Genomic DNA, 21268 nt, shown 5'->3' with positions numbered 1-21268 from the left:
CTGACAGAAATAGTTTATGAAGGTCTAGTGCCTCTCTCCTCCTAGGCAGACTCTGGACTGGGTTGGCTCTGTCTGTATGAAAAGCCACAGTACGTTTCTAAATAAGAACTTTTTTCTCCATTCCACTGCCTTCTTTAGCATGCCCAGCCCCATGTGGGCATCCCATGCCACCCTCCTTGGAGCCATCAGGAACATTTGCCCTTTAATGCCAGCTGGATACTGAGCAGCTTTCCCATCCTGCAGGCTTTGGTTGCTGAGGCTGCAAACCTGTGAGCCAAAGTCAGCAGAGCTGTTGCTTGAGCAGCCTTTGCCTCCCTCCCAGGAGGCACCCTGAAACTTCTGAGCTGGGTGGCCCCTTGCTGAAGACAACTGCCCGAGCCTGCAGCTCCACAGACTGTAATCCAAGGCTCCTTCAGTACAGTGTGCTGCAAGTTCAGAATATAATTTTTTCTAAGTCCATACTTTAGGGATGTGGTTTTGTGGTGGAGTTGGCAGTGCTAGGTTGGTTAATGGTTGGACTTGATGATCTTGAGGGTCTTTTCCAACCAAAATGATTCTGTGATTCTTTGTTGTAGTTGAGCTTAATACGAGCAGGGGATGAAGTCAGCAGGTACCCCAAGGCAGAAGTGGCCCAGGTGGCTGTGGCAGGAGAGGAAGGAACTGTAATTACTCTTAACACTGCTGATGTGCTGCTCAGACCTTTGGTGGGTTCATGGCTATGGATCCTCCTCACCTCAGTGCAGTGGCACTGTATGGTGGCATCTCAGTGTGTTTTACTACCCTGGCTGCAGGCAAGATAGTTTCACATGGGAGCTTCTGCTTCTGTCATCAAGTGCAACCTTTATTTTTCATTTATGCTTTGGGGCACTGGCAGCTGGATTAGTGAAGATCATCATTACTATTACTATGATCATCATTACATACTTATATATTTGAAGTTCTGCATTTAGGCAAACTGAAGCCTTTTATGATAACCAAGGGAGCACTCATGTGAGGCAAGTATTATTCATGACTAATATTATCTGCAATATGGGTGAAATCTTTTTTGTAAAACTTCTTTAAGAGGAAAAGCCAAGGGACTATGATCAGCACCTAAATGAAAAAAAAAAATTGAGAATTCTTTTCAGCAATTCTATTAAATCCATCAGTTCATAAGCACAGGTGTTCTATAAGCAAATATCTCATGTTTAGTTCTCTAACTGCACCATTTACACATCTTCTTTCTTCCTAGTATTTTGTGCAAGTAGTGAGCTACCTCGTACCACATAGGCAAAGGGTGAGTTGCTGACTATCAGTTCATATATAAGTAGGATCTATGGAAGAAAGTGTCTCTTGAGGTTATCCAGTTGCTCATAGTTTGATCTGGCAGGACACTTTGAAACACCAACCACTTTTTGCACAGAAAGGTTTGGTAACTGTGTTTTCACAAACTTGCTCAGTTCTGACTCACCCATTTTTTAAAAAAAATATTTAATATTTGACTCCTATAATATTTAATATTTGAAGCATCAAAACTGAAGGAAAAAAAAAGATATTTAATGTATGTCATTCAACCAAGCATATTGTAAGATGTGGTTTTGATCTCATGATATGAAAGGGGGAAGAGGACAAGCAGAGGAACACCATGAGCAAAGCCCTGGGATTTAATGGCACTCTGTAATTGATTTGTTGCCTTGCAGGGGTATGAAAACCTCTTGATAGGCTTTTCCTGTTATGAGTGTGAGCTGATTCAGGAAGGACATGTAAAATGTTGAATGAGACAGCAGTAATTTCAGCATCATTGAGTTAAGACATAAATCTAGTGGGATTCTTGGGATTTTAGTGTATCACAACAACAACAAAAAAAGGCCGGTGAGATGCATCACATTCACCATTTTACCCTAGTAAGCCTTTCTTCCACCATTGGCATCAAGTAACAAATAGGAGGCTGTTTTCCTGGATGAACTGTGCTGTGTCTGTTCCTTCATCAATCCTAGAGCACTTGTCGGGGCTGAAGGACCTTCTGTCTTGGAAAAAGCATTGCTGAGCCTTATCAGTCTGCCTCAAAGGCACTGTTTGTTGCCCCCAGGTACTCTGACTTCTTCTTGTGCTTCATCCACATCTTCCTCAGGAGGCTGGGTGTCCCACACAGGTTGCCTCCTGTCAGTGGTAGGGATGCTTCTGCTCCAGGTGGCAGGGCCAGGTCATACTCTGCTGTCTTCTTCCAGCGCTGCCTGTGGCCAGCAAATACAGCACAGATGTGGGAAGCATTCACCTCTATGGCCTCTCTGCCCTGATTATAATGACTGAAAACCCACTGAAAACCAAGCTGGCAATGGCAGCAGCCCAGACATCACCCAGATACGTGTTTAGGTTAACTGTATGCTGAGGAGTATATTGGGACTATGGTCAAGCTGTTCCTTAAGTACACCTAGAGACAATAAAGCTTTGGTTTTTTAAAAAAATCAATTACATTTTGTAAACTCTCATAAGGAGAGATTATTTTTTTTTTAGGTGGAATAAATTTTTCTTAGGGGAAAAAAATCTTAAATTTTGAATTTAGACACTTTTCTTTTCAGTGATAAAATAGCTGCACTGAGGCAGCTGTATGGCCATGGCTGATGGTATACAATCATAGGACAGTTTGGCTTGGAAGGGACCCTAAAAATCATCTAGTTCCAACCCCCCTGCCATGGGCAGGGACAGCTCCCACCAGACCAGGTTGCTCAAAGCCCCATCCAACCCAATCAAGGGCCTTGAACCAGGGATGGGGCAGCCACAACTTTCCTGAGCAACCTGTGCCAGTGTCTCCCCACCCTCACACTAAAAAATTTCTTCTTAATATCCAATCTAAATCTACCTTCTTCCAGATTTCCCTTTGTCCTATCACTACATGCCCTTGCAATAAGTCCCTCCCCAGCTTTCCTGTAGTCCTCTTCAGGTACTGGAAGGCCACTATAAGGTCTCCATGGAGCCCTCTCTTCTCCAGGCTGAACAACCCCAGCTCCCTCAGCCTATCTAAATAATCAGCATGTCCTTTAGCTGCTCTCTGGCATTGCTTTACTGTAAATCACTGAGGTTTTACAGCTCTGATCCAGAGGAGATCTGCAGCTGAGAGTGTCTTTGTCTACCTGGTGAGAGGGTGACCTGTGGTGGAGGTGCCCTGTCCCCTTCCCTGTGCAGCAGTGCCCCGGGGGCAGCCCCCAGGCTGGGCTGAGGGGTGGGAAGGGACTTACTCATCTGTAGGAGTGGTGCTGGGGTCTGTGACAGCCACTGCCTTCGTGGTGATATGGGCAACTGGTGATGGTGAGAGCTGTGGGAGGAAAAAGCATGTCAGGAGGAAATGCTGATGATGATTAGAACCCCCAGGTTTGTCTGAGGACAGAGGCTCTTTTAGGAAAATGAATAAATATTGTAAATCTCTCCAGAAGAGGAAGCAGGTTGAGGACTTGACTGTCCAGCTCTTACCCACACAGATGCTTCCAGCTCACATAGGAGCTGTCTCACTGAGCACGGCCCAGAGATTCTATGAGCAAGAATTACACCTCCTATGGAAGGAGGGAGGTCTCCAGACCTTGCTATTCCTTAATTTTTTTGCCAGGCTTTCCGAGGAGGCAAGGCTATGTGCTGCCTGAGCAGCATGCCCCTGGCTGCCCTTTGCAGGCCACCTCTGTCGTGGGCTGAGGAGCAGCAGTCCCAGGCATTGCTGCTGCTTGGGCTTTCAGAAAGGTTTTCCTCTGCTTTGTTGGGTGCCTGTTTGTGGCACAGGGGCCCTGGTTCATTGCCCAGTTCTGCCACAGCCCCACAAGTGCCTAAGCATTGACATCCTCCTTGTTTTATTTGGTCATAAATTGCCCACCAGAAATGAGTCACATTTTCTCATAGCTAGGCCACTGAGGTTGGCATATCCTTCAAGATGGTAAGGTAAAGTGTGGGTTGCTCAGAAACAGAAAAAAAAATGTCAAAAATATCGATCTGCTCTTGTCATTTCAGGCAATAAACACACTGATTTTACTGGCAATATTGAAAAATTGTTCATATTATTGTCACTACTATAACTGGTATTAAGCCATATAGGACTTCTTTCCTAAGGGTTAATCTGAGACTAAATATTTTAAGGAGTGCTCTGCAAGTATCTGAAGATTTAAAGATGTTTCAAATCACTTTTTCAGCATCCTTTGAAATTTAATTGCATTAATTATTGGTAGGAGCAATTAGTTTCATTATTCTGAATACTATAAGTTTTGACCATTCTTCAATATTGTGCAGTCATTTTTCTCTAGCAGAATCCAGCTATCAGCTACTGAGTATACTGAAGCCATTCAAAAGAGCATTTAAAGCCACAATATCTATAGCATGGTCTGCTGTTGGTCAGAAACTTTTCAAAGGACCATTTTCTGTTTTAAAACCTGCTTTTTATAAAACGTAGGGCCTTTGAAAAGGCTTTTTTTAAAAAAAAAAAAAAAGAAGGGAGGGGAAATGCTTTAGTAACGTAGCTTTGACCAAAACATTCCATGTATTAAAGAACAATTTTTTTGTTTTTATATGATGATTTTCCCATAATTTTTTAACTGACATTTTTGATTGATCTGACTGCTGTATCAGGTTGGCATTCTGAAGAATATGAATTACTTGATCCTTGCTCCACTTTACAAATAAATTTTTTCCTATTTGTGAAATTCTCTGAGAAACAAGAGGCTCATTCCTCCCAGGTCTTATAGGTGGCTGAGCATCCAGAATGGGAACATTCCTGCTTCTTTTCAACACAATCCTTCCTGGTTCCTGGAGGGTCAGCCATCCTACCCCATTCTCTGCTCCCTGCTAAGGATCCTCAGGCATAAATCACATCTCAAAACTGTTAAGGCAGGATATGCTGATGGGTACTAAGTTTTAAGATGCATCAGACAGAGGTATTTGGCCTTTCTGTATTTACTTACCCAAGATTTTCCATTCAACATGTGATTACAGGACTTGGATGACTCTTGTTTTGCAATTCCCACTGCAAAGCATAAGGTACATGGCGTTATTGGTCATCACTTCATTGGCACAACCTGTATTAAAAGCATCCTTCCATGCAGCTGAGACACAAACAGAGGCAGATTCAAGTTATGGTCCCACAAATTTTGATTGTAATCAAAAGTGCAGATATTTATTTATTATGATCATCTGCAGTGATGTCAAAATAAATTATTTTGGAATTGCTTAAGTCACTATGGAATGTCACTCAACATCTTGCTCCTAGACTTTTCAAATGAGATGATAACTGTCCTTGGTAGACCAAACTAAAGGGGAACCCTTCCCCTCTGTGGGCACTCACGTGTACATACATACAAAGAGTGGTCCCATCTACTGCTTCTCAGCAGAGCTTGGGTAATGCAGCTTCTATGCATCCTGGAGTCCCCACTGCCAGGTTACCAGGTTCTTCCTAACAGGTCATTCTTCTTTCTGGAGTGCCCTGAGGGTTTTTTTACCAGGGCAGTGATGTGTGTGCTAAATCCACTACATCACAGGGATTGATTTCAGCCTTTCTGATTGCCCATGGCTGAGTGGCACCTCTCTCTGCTGTCCTCAGACCTGAAGGTTACCTTTCATTTACAAGGGAGTGCTCAGCTGAAAATTTATGCACAGATAAATGGTCACTGACATTCCTGCTACTTCTGCTGAGGAAATAAATGAGAAGGATTCCAGATTTTTTTTTCTTTCATGGAGCCAAATCCTCCCATTTGAATCTACCTTTTCCCTTTTTCTTTTCCTTTTCCTTTTCCTTTTCCTCTCCTTCTCCCTCTCCCTACCCCTCTCCTTCTCTCTCTCCCTTTCTCTTTCTTTTCCTCCTTTCCTTTCTCTTTCTCTTTCTCTTTCCCTTTCCCTTTCCCTTTCCCTTTCCCTTTCCCTTTCCCTTTCCCTTTCCCTTTCCCTTTCCCTTTCCCTTTCCCTCTCCCTCTCCCTCTCCCTTTCCCTTTCCCATTTCTTTTCTTTCTTTTTATGGCTATTCCCTGTTGCCTGCTGTTTTTTTACAAAAGGTATTCAGCTAAGCAGAGAGCAAGGATCTACAGCAGTACCAGAATTCACCAAGACAGAGGATACAATGTGATTCACAACTGCTGTGACCAAAGGCACATTAATAATGACAGCAAATATCAGAAATATCCAAGGTGTTGCTTATAGTGCTGTCTCCAGCCTGACTTCACAGTCAGAACTGTCTTCTCCTTCTGGGGGCAATCTTTGACCATGGTAAAAATCTCAATTAGCTTCCTTCTTCCCCTTCCCCACCTCCTGACAGTAATTCCATTAGGTACTTAACTCCATCCCTCATGTCAAAGTTTAATTCAATTACCTCCTCTCATCTTGCACATTAGATACTAACAGTATTCAGCAAGTGGTTCCAGGCATCAGTGCTTCAGCTAATGTCAATATTTTTTCCTCGTTTGTTTTGTTTGCTTTTATATCATCTGATTCTTCCATTCAGTCTGTTTCTCTTCTTATTAGATATAGAAAATGTTCTGGCAAACTTTTAGCAAAATATCTAAGCAAAAATAAGTCTTCACAGCTTCAGGTTCATAAGTGCTCCTAAGACAGTGTTAGATGGATGCCATGTGAATTCCACTTCCAGATGGCCCAAGACTGGGACAAGATTTGCTGCACATCTGCTATTCTGACCTGCCCCAAGTTTCCCAGCTGAGCACTTGTACAAAAACTCAGTACTAAATGGAGTAATTATTTCCTGAAGAATAAACACATTTTTAAAAAAAAATCTATCCACATGAAGTTCAACAAGGCCAAGTGCAAGGTCCTGCACACAGGTGGGGGCAATCCCAGGCACAAATACAGTTTGGGTGGAGAATGGATTGAGGCCTGAGGAGAGGGACTTGGGGGGTCTTGGTTGTGAGAAGCTCAACATGAGCTGGCAGTGTGTGCCTGCAGCCCAGAAATCCAACCCTATCCTGGGCTGCATCAAAAGAAGCCTGGCCAGCAGGTACTCTAAGTACTCTTCTCTTGTAAGACCCCACCTGCAGTACTGTGTCCAGTTCTGTAGTTCCCGATACATAAAGGACATGGAGGTGCTGGAGGAAGTCTAAAGGAGGGTCACCAAGATGATTATAGGGCTGGCTCACTTCTCCTGTGAAGTCAGACTGAGAGAGTTGGGGTTGTTCAGTCTGGAGAAGAGAGGGTTCCAGGTAGACCTTATAATGGCCTTCCAGTACCTGAAGGGGACTATAGGAAAGCTGGGGAGGAACTTTTTACAAGGGCATGGAGAGACAGGACAAAGGGAAATAATTTCAAACTGGAAGAAGGTAGCGTTAGACTGGATATTAAGAAGAAATTTTTTAGTGTCAGGGTGGGGAGACATAGGCACAGGTTGCTCAGGAAAGTTGTGGCTGCCCCCTCTGGAAGTGTTCAAGGCCACGTTGGATGGGGCTTTGAGCAACCTGGTCTGGTGAGAGGTGTCCCTGCTCATGGCAGGGCGGTTGGAACTAGATGATTTTTAGGGTCCCAATTCAAACCATTCTATGATTCTATCCATCCTGTGAAGCAAAACACAGCTCAGGAGTTCCTTGTGGCTTCCCACTACACTTACTTGCCTCAGAATCATAGAATCTGCTGAGTTGGAAGACCCCTTAGGATCATCAAGTCCAGCTCCTGTCCCTGTGTTGGGCACCCCCAGACCACACCATGTGCCAAACGTGTCTTGAACTCAGGCAGGCTTGGTGCTGTGACCACTTCCCTGGGTAGCCTGTCCCACTGCTCAGCTTCCCTCCAGGTGAAAAACGTTTTCCTGATACCAAACTTAAACCTCCCCTGTTTCAGCTTCCTACCATTTCCTGTCTTCAGTCACAGGAGTGCAGAACTTAGTGCCAGCCCCATCTCTTCTCCTATGAGGAAGCCATAGACTGCAAAGAGGTCACCCCTCAGCCTCCTTTTCTCCCAGAGCTGCAATGGGCTGTCTTTATGCTTTTACTTTTTTGTAGCATTTTCAGGACTAGCAATAAATGTACTCATGATCTCATTTATGCTCTTGTTTACACTTTTTTCACTTACTCTGGAAATTGAGCTGTTCACTCTATTACCCACATTCCAAGTTGTGCTGTACCAAATCTGAAGCCTCCTTAATTTTCAACAGTATTTATCTACGGGGCAAACATGGAAACCTCTACAGACACAATTATTTCTGGAAAGAAAGTTGAGGGATGTGGTGAAATGAAGATGAAATTTATATGGAGGATGCATTTGTACAAAGATTGATTAAAATAGATGATACGCATCAATACCTATACCTCACTTCATATCACATTATACTGGCTCTCCAGCTGTTGAGAAACAGCTGCAGAGACCTTTCTGGACTCCCTCCCAGCACCCTATTCTCTCTGTAGGTATTACCAGTACAGTGAGTACTGAAACTCCACACTGCAGCACATCATAACAAAAAGCTGTTTTTATTTTCATACAAATACTTGCAAACACTTCTACTTGACTCTCCTTAAAAAGCTAAGTCTATAAAGCCAGGGCCTCACAAGTTATGAAATATCAGTTATTTCATCACCCCCAAGGATCTAGGCATTGAGATTCAGTGTCCAATATGTCACCAGGAACCATTTTTCTTTCCTTTCTTCTTTTACCTGCTTCACTCGTAGAGACAGTGTTCACTCAGCAGTTGTTCATCCCTAGGTCTCATTTCTCTGTGCAGAGCCTGAGACTAAATTTCCCCAGCAGTGAATCCTCTGAGGACAGAACTATTAATATTTTCATGGGCAACTCCAAACTGCTGATCACTGTGGTTCCTGAGCACCTTCTGTGCTGGGGGAGCAGGGATCTGCCAAACAGCCTGGCCATGCCACACAAGCTGAGGCAGCCCTGCAGTAGAATTCTTGTGCTGTCCAGATGCTCCTGGCAGGTTTAGTTGGTCCAGTTCTCTGTTCTCTCTCCTTCCACTCCCCAGTCAGTCCTTTTTTGTCTCTCGTTTGTTCTCATTTAAACTTAGTCTCTCTCTCTTTCCCATTCAGCATCCCAGTTTCTTTGCCCGCTTGCTTCTCTTTCCCCCCCTACAAGAACTTCTTCCCCCTTTTCTGCTGTTCTTTCCAGGTTCCTACATCTTTTCTACGGTTCACACCTATCTGTCATACTTTATTTCTTGTTGCCCCTAAGAGCAGAGACCAGCAGTCCCTCCTTTCTCCCCCACTGCCTCTCTGACTACCCTCCAGCCTCTCTCCCTTTTACTCCCTTTTCCAGCCCCTAAGCCTCAGCTCTTTGTTCAGCTATTTCTTGGCTTCAGTCCCAGTTTGAGATTTTTCTTTTTTGCCTATGATCCCAAGCTCAGTTTCTTCCTTCCTAGTTTCCCAGGCTGTGCTCCTGTCTGGTCTGTGTGCAAATGGGATGACTTGTGAGCAGTGCCACTGCAGCCTGGTGGTGTGAAGAACATGCACCTCCACGGAAGTATCTGCTTTACAGATTTATCACCATTTACACAGCTCAATCTTAAATGTTTCTACCAAACACATGCCATATGGAATTTTCTCAAAGGCTTATGACTAGGCTACTGCATCAGAGTATTTTTCAAGGGAGAGCAAAAGATGCGTTTTTGATTAAAAGGCCACCCTTTGCCAAACTGCATGGCCCTGCTCCAGCTTCAGCCTTCCAAACATAACACACCAGCACGGCATGACCAGTCTATTTATGTTTACTCATTTCCTTGGTTATGCACTGGCAAATTGCATGTTTCCTTCATGGTTTCTCACAGATACGGCGAACAAATTTTAGTTGGAAAAATGAAATCAGGCCTGTGGCTGACATCCAGGATCTAAAATTTCATCCCCAATAATGAAGTTCTGGCAAGTTCAAAGCACCTAAGCAGGGCTCTTATATAATAAGATGACGCAGGAAAACTCAGTAATGTGCAATCTATCATCTCTAAAACTTTGTCAGCCTTTGGAAAGGGAGCATTTATGACTCTGAATAAAACAAGCTAATGACTGAAAAAGCGAGAGCTCTGCAATGTCACAGTCATTATCTCATTAATTCCACTGGACGTTTTAAGCATGGAAACATCCGTCAGGAAAGCAGCAAAGTGCCTGCTTCTTTGCAAATGAAAACACTACAATATCTAAAAGCATTATGGACCAATACAGGAATAAAGACACTTTTATGGACTTACTGTGCTGTGCAGTGCCCTTGGTGGGGCAGGGTCCCTGCTGCCGGTGGCCCAGGCCTGGCACTTTGTCTTCACTGTACAGCACCTGGAGGAGATCACCCTGGTGGGGCTGCAGCTTCTCTGTCCTATGGGGTCGATGATCTGATGCAACTATCACCTATAGGGAAGAGGCAAAACCATCCTGTTATACTCAGCCTGGGAGATCAGGTGGTTTGGCAAGGTCACAGAGGAGCAGCACGGTGCTTGCTCTTCCCACTGCCTTAATGTCATCCAAAGGGGATTTCACTGGGTGGGGACTGTAAGATTCGAGGGGTTTGTTTTGTTTGGGTCCTGCCTCTGTGCATGAGGTGTATAAAATAAGGGAAAATCAAGTGTGGTCTGTCTGGGACCCAGCTACTTAGCTGAACATTTTTGTATTATCCTCAGGAGACTGAAATGTGGTCCTTTTCAAATATGCCTTTGAGACAGCTCAAATTTTAATTACTTATTGCATCCTGTTTTGGGAAATCAGTTAAACTTATGCAGTTGAATTACAAATGCTATTTCTTCATGGTTTCTCCTGCCATTTGGACTTCTTCCCATTTTATACCTGGTCAATGACCGCAGAGGAGACAAGGCTACAAGACATTAACTTTCACAGACATCAGCTTGCACAAACAAAACCCACTGAGAGCTTCCTCTCTGAGCAGTAGGCCCACTGCATCTTAAACAGAGTCCTTGAAAACAAGCATGAACAAAATCAAGTTCTTTTCTACATTGATCATGGCTAAGCCATGGCACTCACTGTGCTGCCACAGACACCCTGGGGGGCCGGAGATAACGGGAGTTTGGAAAAACAGGGATAGGTTCCAAGCAGGTGGATCTATCAGGACTGCTTTCTAGGATGGCCCAGAAATGATTTTCTCAAGATTAAAGTTCCGACAGCTGGAAAAGATTGTTTCATGCTTTGTATTTTTTTTTTCTATTCTTCCCTGAAGACTTGTACAAAGACATAAAAGAACATAGAAGTTCTTGCCATACAAGAACATACAACAGGGCAAAGATGCAGCCAGCAAGGAAACAAGACACATGGCACCTGTTTCCACTGTTTCCTCTTATACTTATGTTGATCTTATGTTGAAAAACCAGGTGAAAAGCAGTTACTTGCATCTAACTGATGACTGTCACCTATGTGTTTTATAAATAAATATGGTTATTTTGTCTGAAGACTGAGACCGGTCACAGACCAGACCACTACTGGTGTAGTAAAAGCCTGACTTCCTTCCACCTGTGGTGTTGCCTTCTAACACACTCAAGATAAAATCAAGACTGCATATGAGCATGTCCCCTTATGCAAAATTGCCCATTTTCTTTAAGTAAGTTTTAATTCAATTCACCATAAATCTACAATATTTTGTGCATGTGAATTTTTACCCAGATATAAAAAGACCTGTGAGCCAATTCTTTCCAAAACAGCAAAAAAGAAAAAAAAACCCAACTGAATGCTTTTTACTTTTTTGACTCAGGAGTCTGGAGAAGGCCACATGAGTGAGATCCTAATTGTCAGCAGTACAAGGGGCAAAAACTGCAGGCACAAATACTGCTGGAAAGGGCTGGTGAGGCAACCAAAGCCTAATCCAAGACCTAAGAGGGGTTTTCTTTTAGTTCTGTGGACCTTGGCACAGAACCTAACACAGTCCTTGCTCAGTAAGCTACTTAAGGATGTGCCCAGTGTTAAGTCAAAGGGACTTCTGGTGTCCTTGAAGACAAGCATGTGCTAAGGGAGGCTGGGGCTGAGGCACAGCTCGACGGGACCACAAATCTGGTGCTGCCAGAGCTGAGCCTCAGCATCACTCTGATAATTCAGAAACCAGGGTGATGCTGGTGGTGAGAGACCTCCTCTTGCTGCTGAAAGAGGTGACACTGGCTCTCTGGGGCAGTTTCAATACCTTCCCATCCTTCTGCAACAGGTTCCTGTGTCCACACATGCTCTGACCACCCAAACTTTGCAAGCTGCTTGCCAGAGGCATCACCATTCATCCCCACAGTGACACTGGTGGAGACACCCACCTGCTCTTCACGACAAATTCAATGGGGCTGGGGCTGTCAGGGGTCTCTCAGGACAGCCCTTGGAGTCTGCCCCATATGAACCAAACTCTTCTGGTTTTCAAGAAACACTGCAAAGCTCACCTTTCCCACCAGCTCTGGAAATACACGCAGAGCTTTTGGTCACATTCAGTTGTCTTTGGGGTATGAGAGAAAATGTCTGCAACCTGCTGCCACCGAGATACCTGAGGTCACTTCTTTTGCATGGTTATGAAAAGAACATATTTGATAAGTAGCATGCTGACTGCAGTTGTCTCTAATCCTGAAAGTGGCTTACTTGATCAGTGTAAACCACCACTGATTTAAAATTTAACAATCTGCCATGTGTTGCAAAGGATGAAATATAGTTAGGGGAAAGGGAGCAAGGTTTTTAACTCCAATAATGGCAAGATTTAGGCACGCTGCCTGTGTTTTCAGGATTCTTTGTTACTCGTCATATTGGTAATGCCAAAACACCCTCAAGCAGAAAAATCTGGAGAAATAATTTGCAATGTCATCTTCCATGACAGCCAGAGACAAAAGTGCAATCTGTGCAACACATCTGCACTTAACATCTTTGTTTGCAGTGTTTGGCTGTAGTACACTTCTGGAGTTTCTTTTTTCCTAATTCAAGATTTCACCATGACTTTGGCTACCTCACCCACTGCTGTAATATGTAAAGACTTATCTAGGTCAGGAAACTAAACCTGCTGTAGTGCAGTTTTGATTTAAACTGGAGCTGACATTTCTCTAGGGTACCTAGGGTAAGGCAGAAGGATCAGATGGGAGTCACTTTTCTTTTCTAGACGTACTAGGGAATTTAAATCTGTCTGAATGGCAGAGTCAGCCAAACTATGCTGAATTAGTTAACTGCTCTCTAAATAACTACTGTTTTTAGAATCAGAAAGTCCCTTGACCAGCTCAGTCTGTTTGCAGGATGCCAACTCTGAATTCAGAGCTCACCAAAATCTCTTTTTTTTGTTGTTGTGGATTTTACCATCTGGCATACCCACTGTTGAAACCAGCCATGTTAATGGGGGAGCATGGAGGACACAGGAAGGTTGCAAAACGGTGCAGAGGATGTCCCAACAGCCCAGCCACTGATCCTCGACTCAAAGTCCCATTGCCAAACCAACAAGCAATCAGAAAAGGTGACAATTAAACATCTGGCTTTCAATAAGACTTTTAAGATTAGAGGCTGTACAATGAAGTGCTTGTTAGTGGAAGAAATGCCAGATTTATACAGCTAAGCTCTTTTTGGTGGTCTGATGCTGATCTAATTTTTAATGTGACATACTAGCATATACAGAGGGATCTGCCATTTTTCTGCAAAGTAGCCAAATACTGGTGCTCAGCCTGCTTTTGGAGTCCTAACCAGAGGATTTTGGGGTTGGTAGAGAAAGAGAAGGGAAGGATCTTCTATCCCTGGAAATAACTCTTAATAGAGCAACTATTAAGAACTTAGGAACTACAAAAAAGCATATTTGGGGAACATTCAGTTGAAAAAAAGAAGGTGTTTTCCCCATTCTCTCAACCTCCTGCTGCATCATGTATTTGGGGTGGCTTCTTGAATGTCATGTAAGTCACCCCCCTCCCCCAGGCCAGTCATTTGAATGTTAAATCACTTAATGCTACATTGCTTGTGTATTTCTGCCATGAAAAAAAGGCTGGCAGATGTCCAGTTCGCTTGCTATTTTTGCCCTTGCTGAGGATTAAAGTTGTGCATCCACTGCAATCACCAGAGCAGAAGATTTCATTTAGCTGAGGCATTTCTGCAGCACTGACTGCAGGTGTGGAGGTAAAAGGGAAAAAGAAATAATCATTCTGCTACTTTTGTGGGGGTCTAGAAATTGGCAATCACAACTTCCTCACAGGCCCATAGGTTCCAGTATGCTCTGTTTATTTGAATGCTTGCACATGAGCCATGAGCAGCTGCATCACATTGAAGAAGAGGAATGCACAGGTCTTAAGAACTGGCTGTGCCCATTGCTTTGGGTTGAGATCCTTGCTTGTTTTCTTAGCTGGAGCTGCAGAGCATTCCTCAGGCTCGGTGCTCCCCCTGCTAATGAGATGCTGCCTGCATCATGACTAAGGGCCAATCAAAAGACATCTTTAATTGGGGTCAGGAAAGCCCCAAAGGAAAAAAAAGAACCAACACACCAGCAAATACAACTATAAAAACACAGCAACAAACCAGAAACTTCCTTAGTCTGTTTCCCTAGACCTTTGTGAGTGTAGTGCTGCTTCAATTGCTGATCCAATCCAAATGAAATATTAGAGGCTCCCGCTCTGCAGAAGCAACAACTATCTGCTGAGATCCAGAACATCATAAGAAATATGCAGTTGCCCTAGATTTCAATGAAAGGTAGCTGAAAAATTTCCAGTTGCATCATTTTATGAGAAAATTCTGGTTAGAAGAAATCTGTCACTTTTGTTGGGGAAGTATCTATTCTGTCAAGAAATGGAAACTTTACTTGAGCATTCTGTTTTATTATGTCATTATAGTTCATTTTTGGCTGGGGGTATCTTTATATGATGTGACAGACAAACTATGCCATAGGCAAAACAAATTAAAAAGGGGCACCTCAAAATGGCTTATTTTGATTAATACTCTGGCATACTGGGTATCATCCTCATTTGGAAGGCAGAAATAATTTTCAAATCTCATCCTGAGTGAAGGGATGAAAATAAGATATTTCACAATTTGAGAGAATACACAGATGCATAGTTTTTACTCAGACACCACAGGCATGTTATTGACCCTTCCTGTGGGCCACTTCAGGCATCCTGTGAAGTATCAGTATCCTGTTTGGCTGTAGTACACTTCTGGAGTTTCTTGTCTCCTATTTAAAGATTTTGCCATGACTTTGGCTTTAATAAACTTAAATAACCAAGAGAGGGAATGGGAATGAATGTTGTGAGGTTTTTTTCCAGTGCATGTGTAACTGTGGTAAAAGGGGGGAACTACAGTGCTGTGGGGAGTTTAGGGAATGAGGAATATGAAGAAGAGGTTACTTAAAAATGAGGATGGGGCTGGGAAATGGGGTGGCTAGGGAAAAAGAAAGGTCAACAAGCAAAATATTTGAACAAAGTCAGCACTAGAGAAGAGACAGGTCTGTGGTAGGAACAAATGCTTTGGCAGAAGAGTGTCAAAGCTTATAAAAAAAGTGATTTGATATGCACAAGAGCAAGAGGCCATCATTCCTGCAAACCAGAACTGCAATAAAAGGATCATGGAAGGGGTTGTGGATGGGTCAAGTGGATTTAAGGAGGGAACAAAGAACTTTGACCCAAACCAATTCATTTAAGTGTCCAAACTAGGAAAACATTTTCCCAGAGTACAAAAAATGTTCAGCTCTTTTACTGCTGCTGTTATTAATCTTTATCTAGTCATAATAATCAGGAAAAAAAGTATTTTCAGACTTGTAGATGAATGCTGTAAGGAATAAGAGTCACTCATAGGGGAAGATGGGGAGGGAGTAGAAAAAAGCTGGAACTGCAGAGCAATGCAGGTGAGATGGGTGTGCTGGGTTCTGGGGCCTGGCATGGCTGGGTGGAGAGGAGAGAGAGGATTATGCCCATGCCCTGCTAAAAGCCAGCACCTTGCTCTTGGTTGCAGGTTGACTCCATGTTGTTTGGTTGGGCTCCTTTGCATGAAGGCTGTGAAAATGGCTCATCTGCCAGCAGCAGCTGCTGGAGAGGAAAAGGAGAACCCTGAAAGTGCACAGCTTGTCTTTAGGACTGAAAAGATCAAACCACTTATTGAGAGAGAGCTCACTGGTGAGTTTTTCTCTGCATATGTAAAGGACAAGCAGAATAGAAAATGGAGTCAGGGATGCTTTCATCTGGGGGGTTAGCTTACTGAATTTGGGGGGGTTACCTCCCTGGCAGGGGGTGGGGGAAGTTACAGCTGTGCCCTCTGTGCAGGTGTATGGGAGAGAATTGAGGATGGGCAAAAGCTGTTGAGATCAAGGGAGAAGCATCCTCCTGTGACTCTCAGAGCCACCTTTTTGAGTCAATGTTACAATCCATTGTTTGGTGGTTTTATCCCAAATTCTCTGGGGAATGTGACACTGGCTCCTTGACTAATGCATGTATGCATTAATATGATTTGTTTTTAATTCATGCCTATCTCTCTGGAACTATTACTAGGGCTTTATGGATAAGAATTAAGTTTGTGCCTCCCTCAGATGACCCATGTTGATAGGCTGTTATGTTCATTTTGACTGACTCTGCACAAGACAGGCTGTATTTTTTTAGGCACTTCTGTATATACTGAGCTTTACAACCCCCCCTTTTTTTTTGTTTTCCCCCAACCCCACTCCCTGCATCAGACATAGGTGCACTTCTTTTCCCTGAAAGATCTTCCCATTTATTCATGGCACTTAAAAAATTTAGCCAAAGAGAATATAAGAGAGAGAGAAAAAAAAAGAAAGACAGGGTAAAGGAGATTTTTCTTACAGTTCTTGCCAGGATGTGCTGTGTACTTTTGGCTCGTCTTCGGGCAGGACTACATGCTGCAAAAAGAAGAACAGGAACACGGTCAGGGTGCAGTGGTGGCAGACAAGCCCAAGCAACATTTGCAGTAGCATTGCCTGATGGAAGTGCTGCTCAGAATGACACTTTTAGGACACCAATAGGACACACAGGAGGCAGGACATGAGGGCCTCAGCTGCAGCCTTTTAGTGTCACTTCATAGAACATGTCCCAGCTATGCAATACAGACACACGTGAGGGCAGGACTAACAGACTTCCCCAGGTTCCAGCACCTCCCCCATAGGCTTCCAGGAGGAACCAGCCTTCTTATCCCTAAGTTTTGGTCTGGCCTCACAATTTACAATGTTTCAGAAGGAAATTAGAGTCTCTTTTAATCCAGCCAGCTTCTAATATGACTGCTGTAGACATGAACTTCAGAAAGGTTTAACATTTTATCTAGACACTTTTTTCCCCAGTGAGCTCTAACTGCTTTGTGACACCATTTCAGTTTTACTGCATGGTGTCAAAAGCACATTTGCTCTAAGCTTAGTCTTTTCTTTTTCAATCCTAAAAAAAAAGTATTTTACTTCAAGTCTGTTACTCAGTTGTATTTCTTAAACCCATGAAGACATCAAAATCACAGGCAAAACAGCACCCATAACTGCTGGACACACAAGGTGCCAGAACCATAGTTAGTCAAGCTTTTGACTGGACTGAAGGAATCTTTTTTTTTGTTTGTTTGTTTGGGTTGGGCTTTTTTTGTTTGTTTGTTTTTGGTTTTGGGTTTTTTTTTTTTTTTGACAAAGTGAAGATTATTTAAACATTTGTTTCAGTTTGACTTGGAACTGGCCTGAAAGATTCTGTGACACTTCATCTCATCATATCCCTACCCTTTGCTTTTTAAAATTCATAGAATAATAGAATGGCTTGGGTTGGAAGGGACCTGAATGATCCCATAGTTCCAAAACCCTCTATTATGGGCAAGGGACACCTCTCACCAGACCAGGTCGCTCAAAGCCCCAGCCAGCCTGGCCTTGAACACTTCCAGGGATGGGGCATCCATAACACCTCTGGGCAACCTGTGCCACTGCCTCACCACCCTCACAGTGTAGATTTTCCTCCTAATGTCTAATCTAAATTCCTCCTCTTCAGTCTTAAGCCATTACCCCTTGTCTCTAGCTACATGCCCTTGTAAAAAGTCCCTTCCCAGCTTTCTTGTAGGGTCCCTTCAGGTACTGGAAGTCTGCTATAAGCTCTCCCTGGAGCCTTCTCTTCTCCAGGCTGAACAACCCCAACTCTCTCAGCCTGTTGAGAGAATTATTGCCCTCCCCTCTGTTCAGTATCCAAGACTCATGACTACAGGATTTAGCAGTCAGTGACAGAAACAGCTCTGCAAAAACCCTGCCAAATTTGGAGAAGTAACTCTGACTCCAAAGGCTGATCCTCAGGGCAAGGCATGTGAACAGGGATTTCCTATTCAGGCTCCATGAATAATCCAAAGACTTTGATAGAGCCAGGAAGGTTTCTTATGGGATGACAGCTGACTCTTACTCACCTACTCACTCATGCACTTACAGGTGATTTTTTTTTCTTTTTTTTTTTTGCATACATTCAACTTGAGGAGTTGCAGTGTTTATTGCTGCTATGTATTATGTTTGCAAAGAGTTTTGGAGCTGTGGAAAGCAGCTGGAGATCACCCAAAGCTGCTTGTTGCTGCAGCCAAACTTCTCTGATGGAATCAGTAACAAGTGACCAGGCTTTCCAGGGCTCCAGTACGAGCAGAGCTGGCAGTGGGAACAAAGTCACTCTTCCTAGACAGCTCCTCTTTGTCTAAAAGCCACCCCTGGATACCACAGTGAGGATGTAAGTGCTGAGCATTAGGACCCCACTGGGTAAACTTGAAATTGTGACCTGTGCTTTGCCCACAGTGAAACAGGGCAGTAAGATGGGAAGTGACAAATCTGAACTCATCACAAGCAAGTTATCTGTGTGTATAGAGCTTGAGACTGTGCAAAGCTGTCAGTTCAATTATGGGCTGTTTTGCATGGTGCAATGTCCTCAGGGATCCTTACTGCCTTCTCCTGCAGGACATGTTTTATATTTTAAACTATGGTGAGTGTAGGACAAATACCAGACAAACATAGTGAAGTTGTTTTGTTTTTTTTTTCTAGGAATATGTTGCAACTTGTTTTTGAAGCTGCTGCAATAACCTCTGCTTCAGGAATGTCATCGTCTGAGGACTAATTGCTCACAAGCAATACATTCAAGTGCAGAAAAGTTTAGTGATGCAAGAAACCATCTTCCCTGCTCTCTGGTATTTTATATATTTTACTGGGAAGCGTGAGGAGCACAGTTTATATGGATTTATACCAGAAACAGGCACTGCTGTGCTGTTACTGGTACTCAGGCTGATGCACAAGCAGCAACACATAAACATGCCTAATGGAAATAAATTTACATGTTTTCAAAGTGAATATGATCCACAGTCCAGCTCACTGCTCGTCGCCTGCCAGAGTGAGTGGCAAATGGCTTACAGGGGCTGAAGAAAGGCAAAGCATGAAAAGAAAGTCGCAGCACCAGCAAACATGCAATCAGTTCAATAGCCATTGAAAGAGGAGTGAATCAGAGGTAGCCAGAAATGATCCACTGGCAGAGGAACACAAAGGCAGCAATGCAAACAGTGGGGCTGCAGGGGCTCTCCCTGCAAACAGGAGTTTTCTGCAGGGAGTGGCCAGGTGAATAGAAGAATTAATTATTACAGATCATGTTTCTGGATTTGCTTGCAAAAGTGTGCTTGTAGGTGCAGCACAGCTTTTGGGCAACAAAACCAATTACAGTGATGGTTCACTTTGTCATTTCCTCTCATACTCTGCAATTAAGCAGCTGAGAGCTCATGCTCACAGCTTGCAAGAAAAGATCTGATCTACCCCCATGATTTGTTTTCCCTGCTTTTACCTGCTTGCTTTTCCTCCTTGCTGAAATATGCAGCCATTGAGTTTAAACTAATTTGTTCGATCAGATGCAGACTGGGCTTTGTCCGGTTCTTACTCTTCATTACAAGCAATTAATGTTAATCATGCATTCATTTCCAGGGCATGGCTTTGGAAATGTTCCACTTACTGAGCCAGCAGACTTAAAATTCAACATTCATGCGGTTCACCCAGTTCATCCGAGCTGCTAACTGCTCGCAGAACTTGATTTTCTTTTCTGCTAGACAGAACAGCCACACACTTGCAAGCTGTCACTTTAGCAATTACCTCATAGGTAAATCAGCACCGATCCCCCCATCTCCCCATTTCCCTGGCGCAAAGATTTTACACAGCCACAATCCCGGGGCACCTGCACGGATTTTTAGCTCCAGAAACAAGCACCAAGCACGGGGACTGCAAGCAGGGCACGGCAGAGCCGAGCCGAGCAGATGAGCTGCTCCTCACTTCGGGGATTTCCCCCACCTCAAACGCCGCATCCCCCTGAAAGACAAAACCCCGCAGAGGCTGCGGGAGGTTTCGGGTACTCACATTTGGATGAAATCACAGTGGTGAAAACTTCCAGGTTTTCGTCGCTGCAGCTGTAAATCTGGTGCATTTTCCACCTCTGCCTCCTGACTGCCTTTCAGCTTCATGCAACTGCTCTGAACTTCTGGTAAATAGGTTTCACTAATCCAATCTGGCTCTGTGATCATTGTCCAGATCTACAAAGGACAGACTGATGCTGTGATCTCATCTCATTCCATATTCTTCATTGCAACATTTTCTGCTCCCATCTGCCTTTCTATGAATACTATTAATGCAAAGATTTAATTTAGCTGTTGCTTAAGCCTCTGCTCTGATAGAAGCATTTTATTTTAAGTCTCCTTTTAGCAGTTTGGAGAATCCTCTACAATAAATGGTTAATAATTAATGTCAGTTCTGTGAACAAAGTGTATGGGCAAATAAACCTTTACAGAAGCACCACAAGCATTTTTAAGATAACCTGGCTTAATTCTTTGAGTACATTAACATCTTCTCATGAAAAATTTACTCCTCCCATACATTGAGGAGCTGATTCTAGGTATATTAAGAAAAGCATTTTGTGCTTTCCCTCTTAATTTCTTAAAGTAGTACTTGTATCAGGGACACCTTACAATGAAATTTCAAATGCTAATGACTAAAGACAGACACACGTAGGTTACGTACGTTATATATGTACATAGGTTATATACCCCTACCCTTCAGGAGCTGCAGAAGGAAGGCAGATGATCCCATACGACTTGATGGTTCTGGGGCCTAATTCCTTATTTCTCCACCTCAGTAAAGGGTCTTCATGCCAAAGCTTTTCGTTCCTTAATGCTCCCACCAGAAATTGTTCCTTTCCACACCTACACAAATCAGCCCCCTCAACTTGTGGTGACTCACTGCTGCCACGGACTCCTAGACTTGAAAATTTTGGCTTCCAGGATCTAGTAACTGATGTAGATGAAACACTTCAATTGTAAAGTAAGTGTAAGCGCAAATAATTACATTAAGTTGCATCAGTCTAATGAAAAGCTTTGATTATTGCACGTGTGTTGTAATTAACACAAAAACTAATGCTGCCTTCTTCTATAGACGTCTGCCACCAACAGCC

At 43.4% G+C, this 21268-nt stretch overlaps 1 protein-coding gene across 1 annotated transcript; it reads right to left on the bottom strand.

Annotated features, from left to right (window-relative positions):
- Positions 1-1673: 1673 nt before the first annotated feature.
- VXN (vexin) lies at positions 1674-20540 on the bottom strand. The gene is made up of 6 exons (XM_008501769.2): positions 20182-20540; positions 16649-16704; positions 10127-10280; positions 4917-4978; positions 3216-3292; positions 1674-2213 (listed from the first exon to the last, which is right to left on the bottom strand). The coding sequence occupies exons 1-6, from the start codon at positions 20246-20248 to the stop codon at positions 2033-2035; spliced, it is 597 nt and encodes a 198-aa protein (XP_008499991.1). The 5' UTR covers positions 20249-20540; the 3' UTR covers positions 1674-2032.
- Between the last annotated feature and the right edge of the window lie 728 nt (positions 20541-21268).

This window comes from Calypte anna, chromosome 2 (genome assembly GCF_003957555.1).
Source record: "Calypte anna isolate BGI_N300 chromosome 2, bCalAnn1_v1.p, whole genome shotgun sequence".
Classification (NCBI taxonomy): Eukaryota; Metazoa; Chordata; class Aves; order Apodiformes; family Trochilidae; genus Calypte; species Calypte anna.
This window is presented reverse-complemented; position numbering and strand designations above follow the sequence as displayed.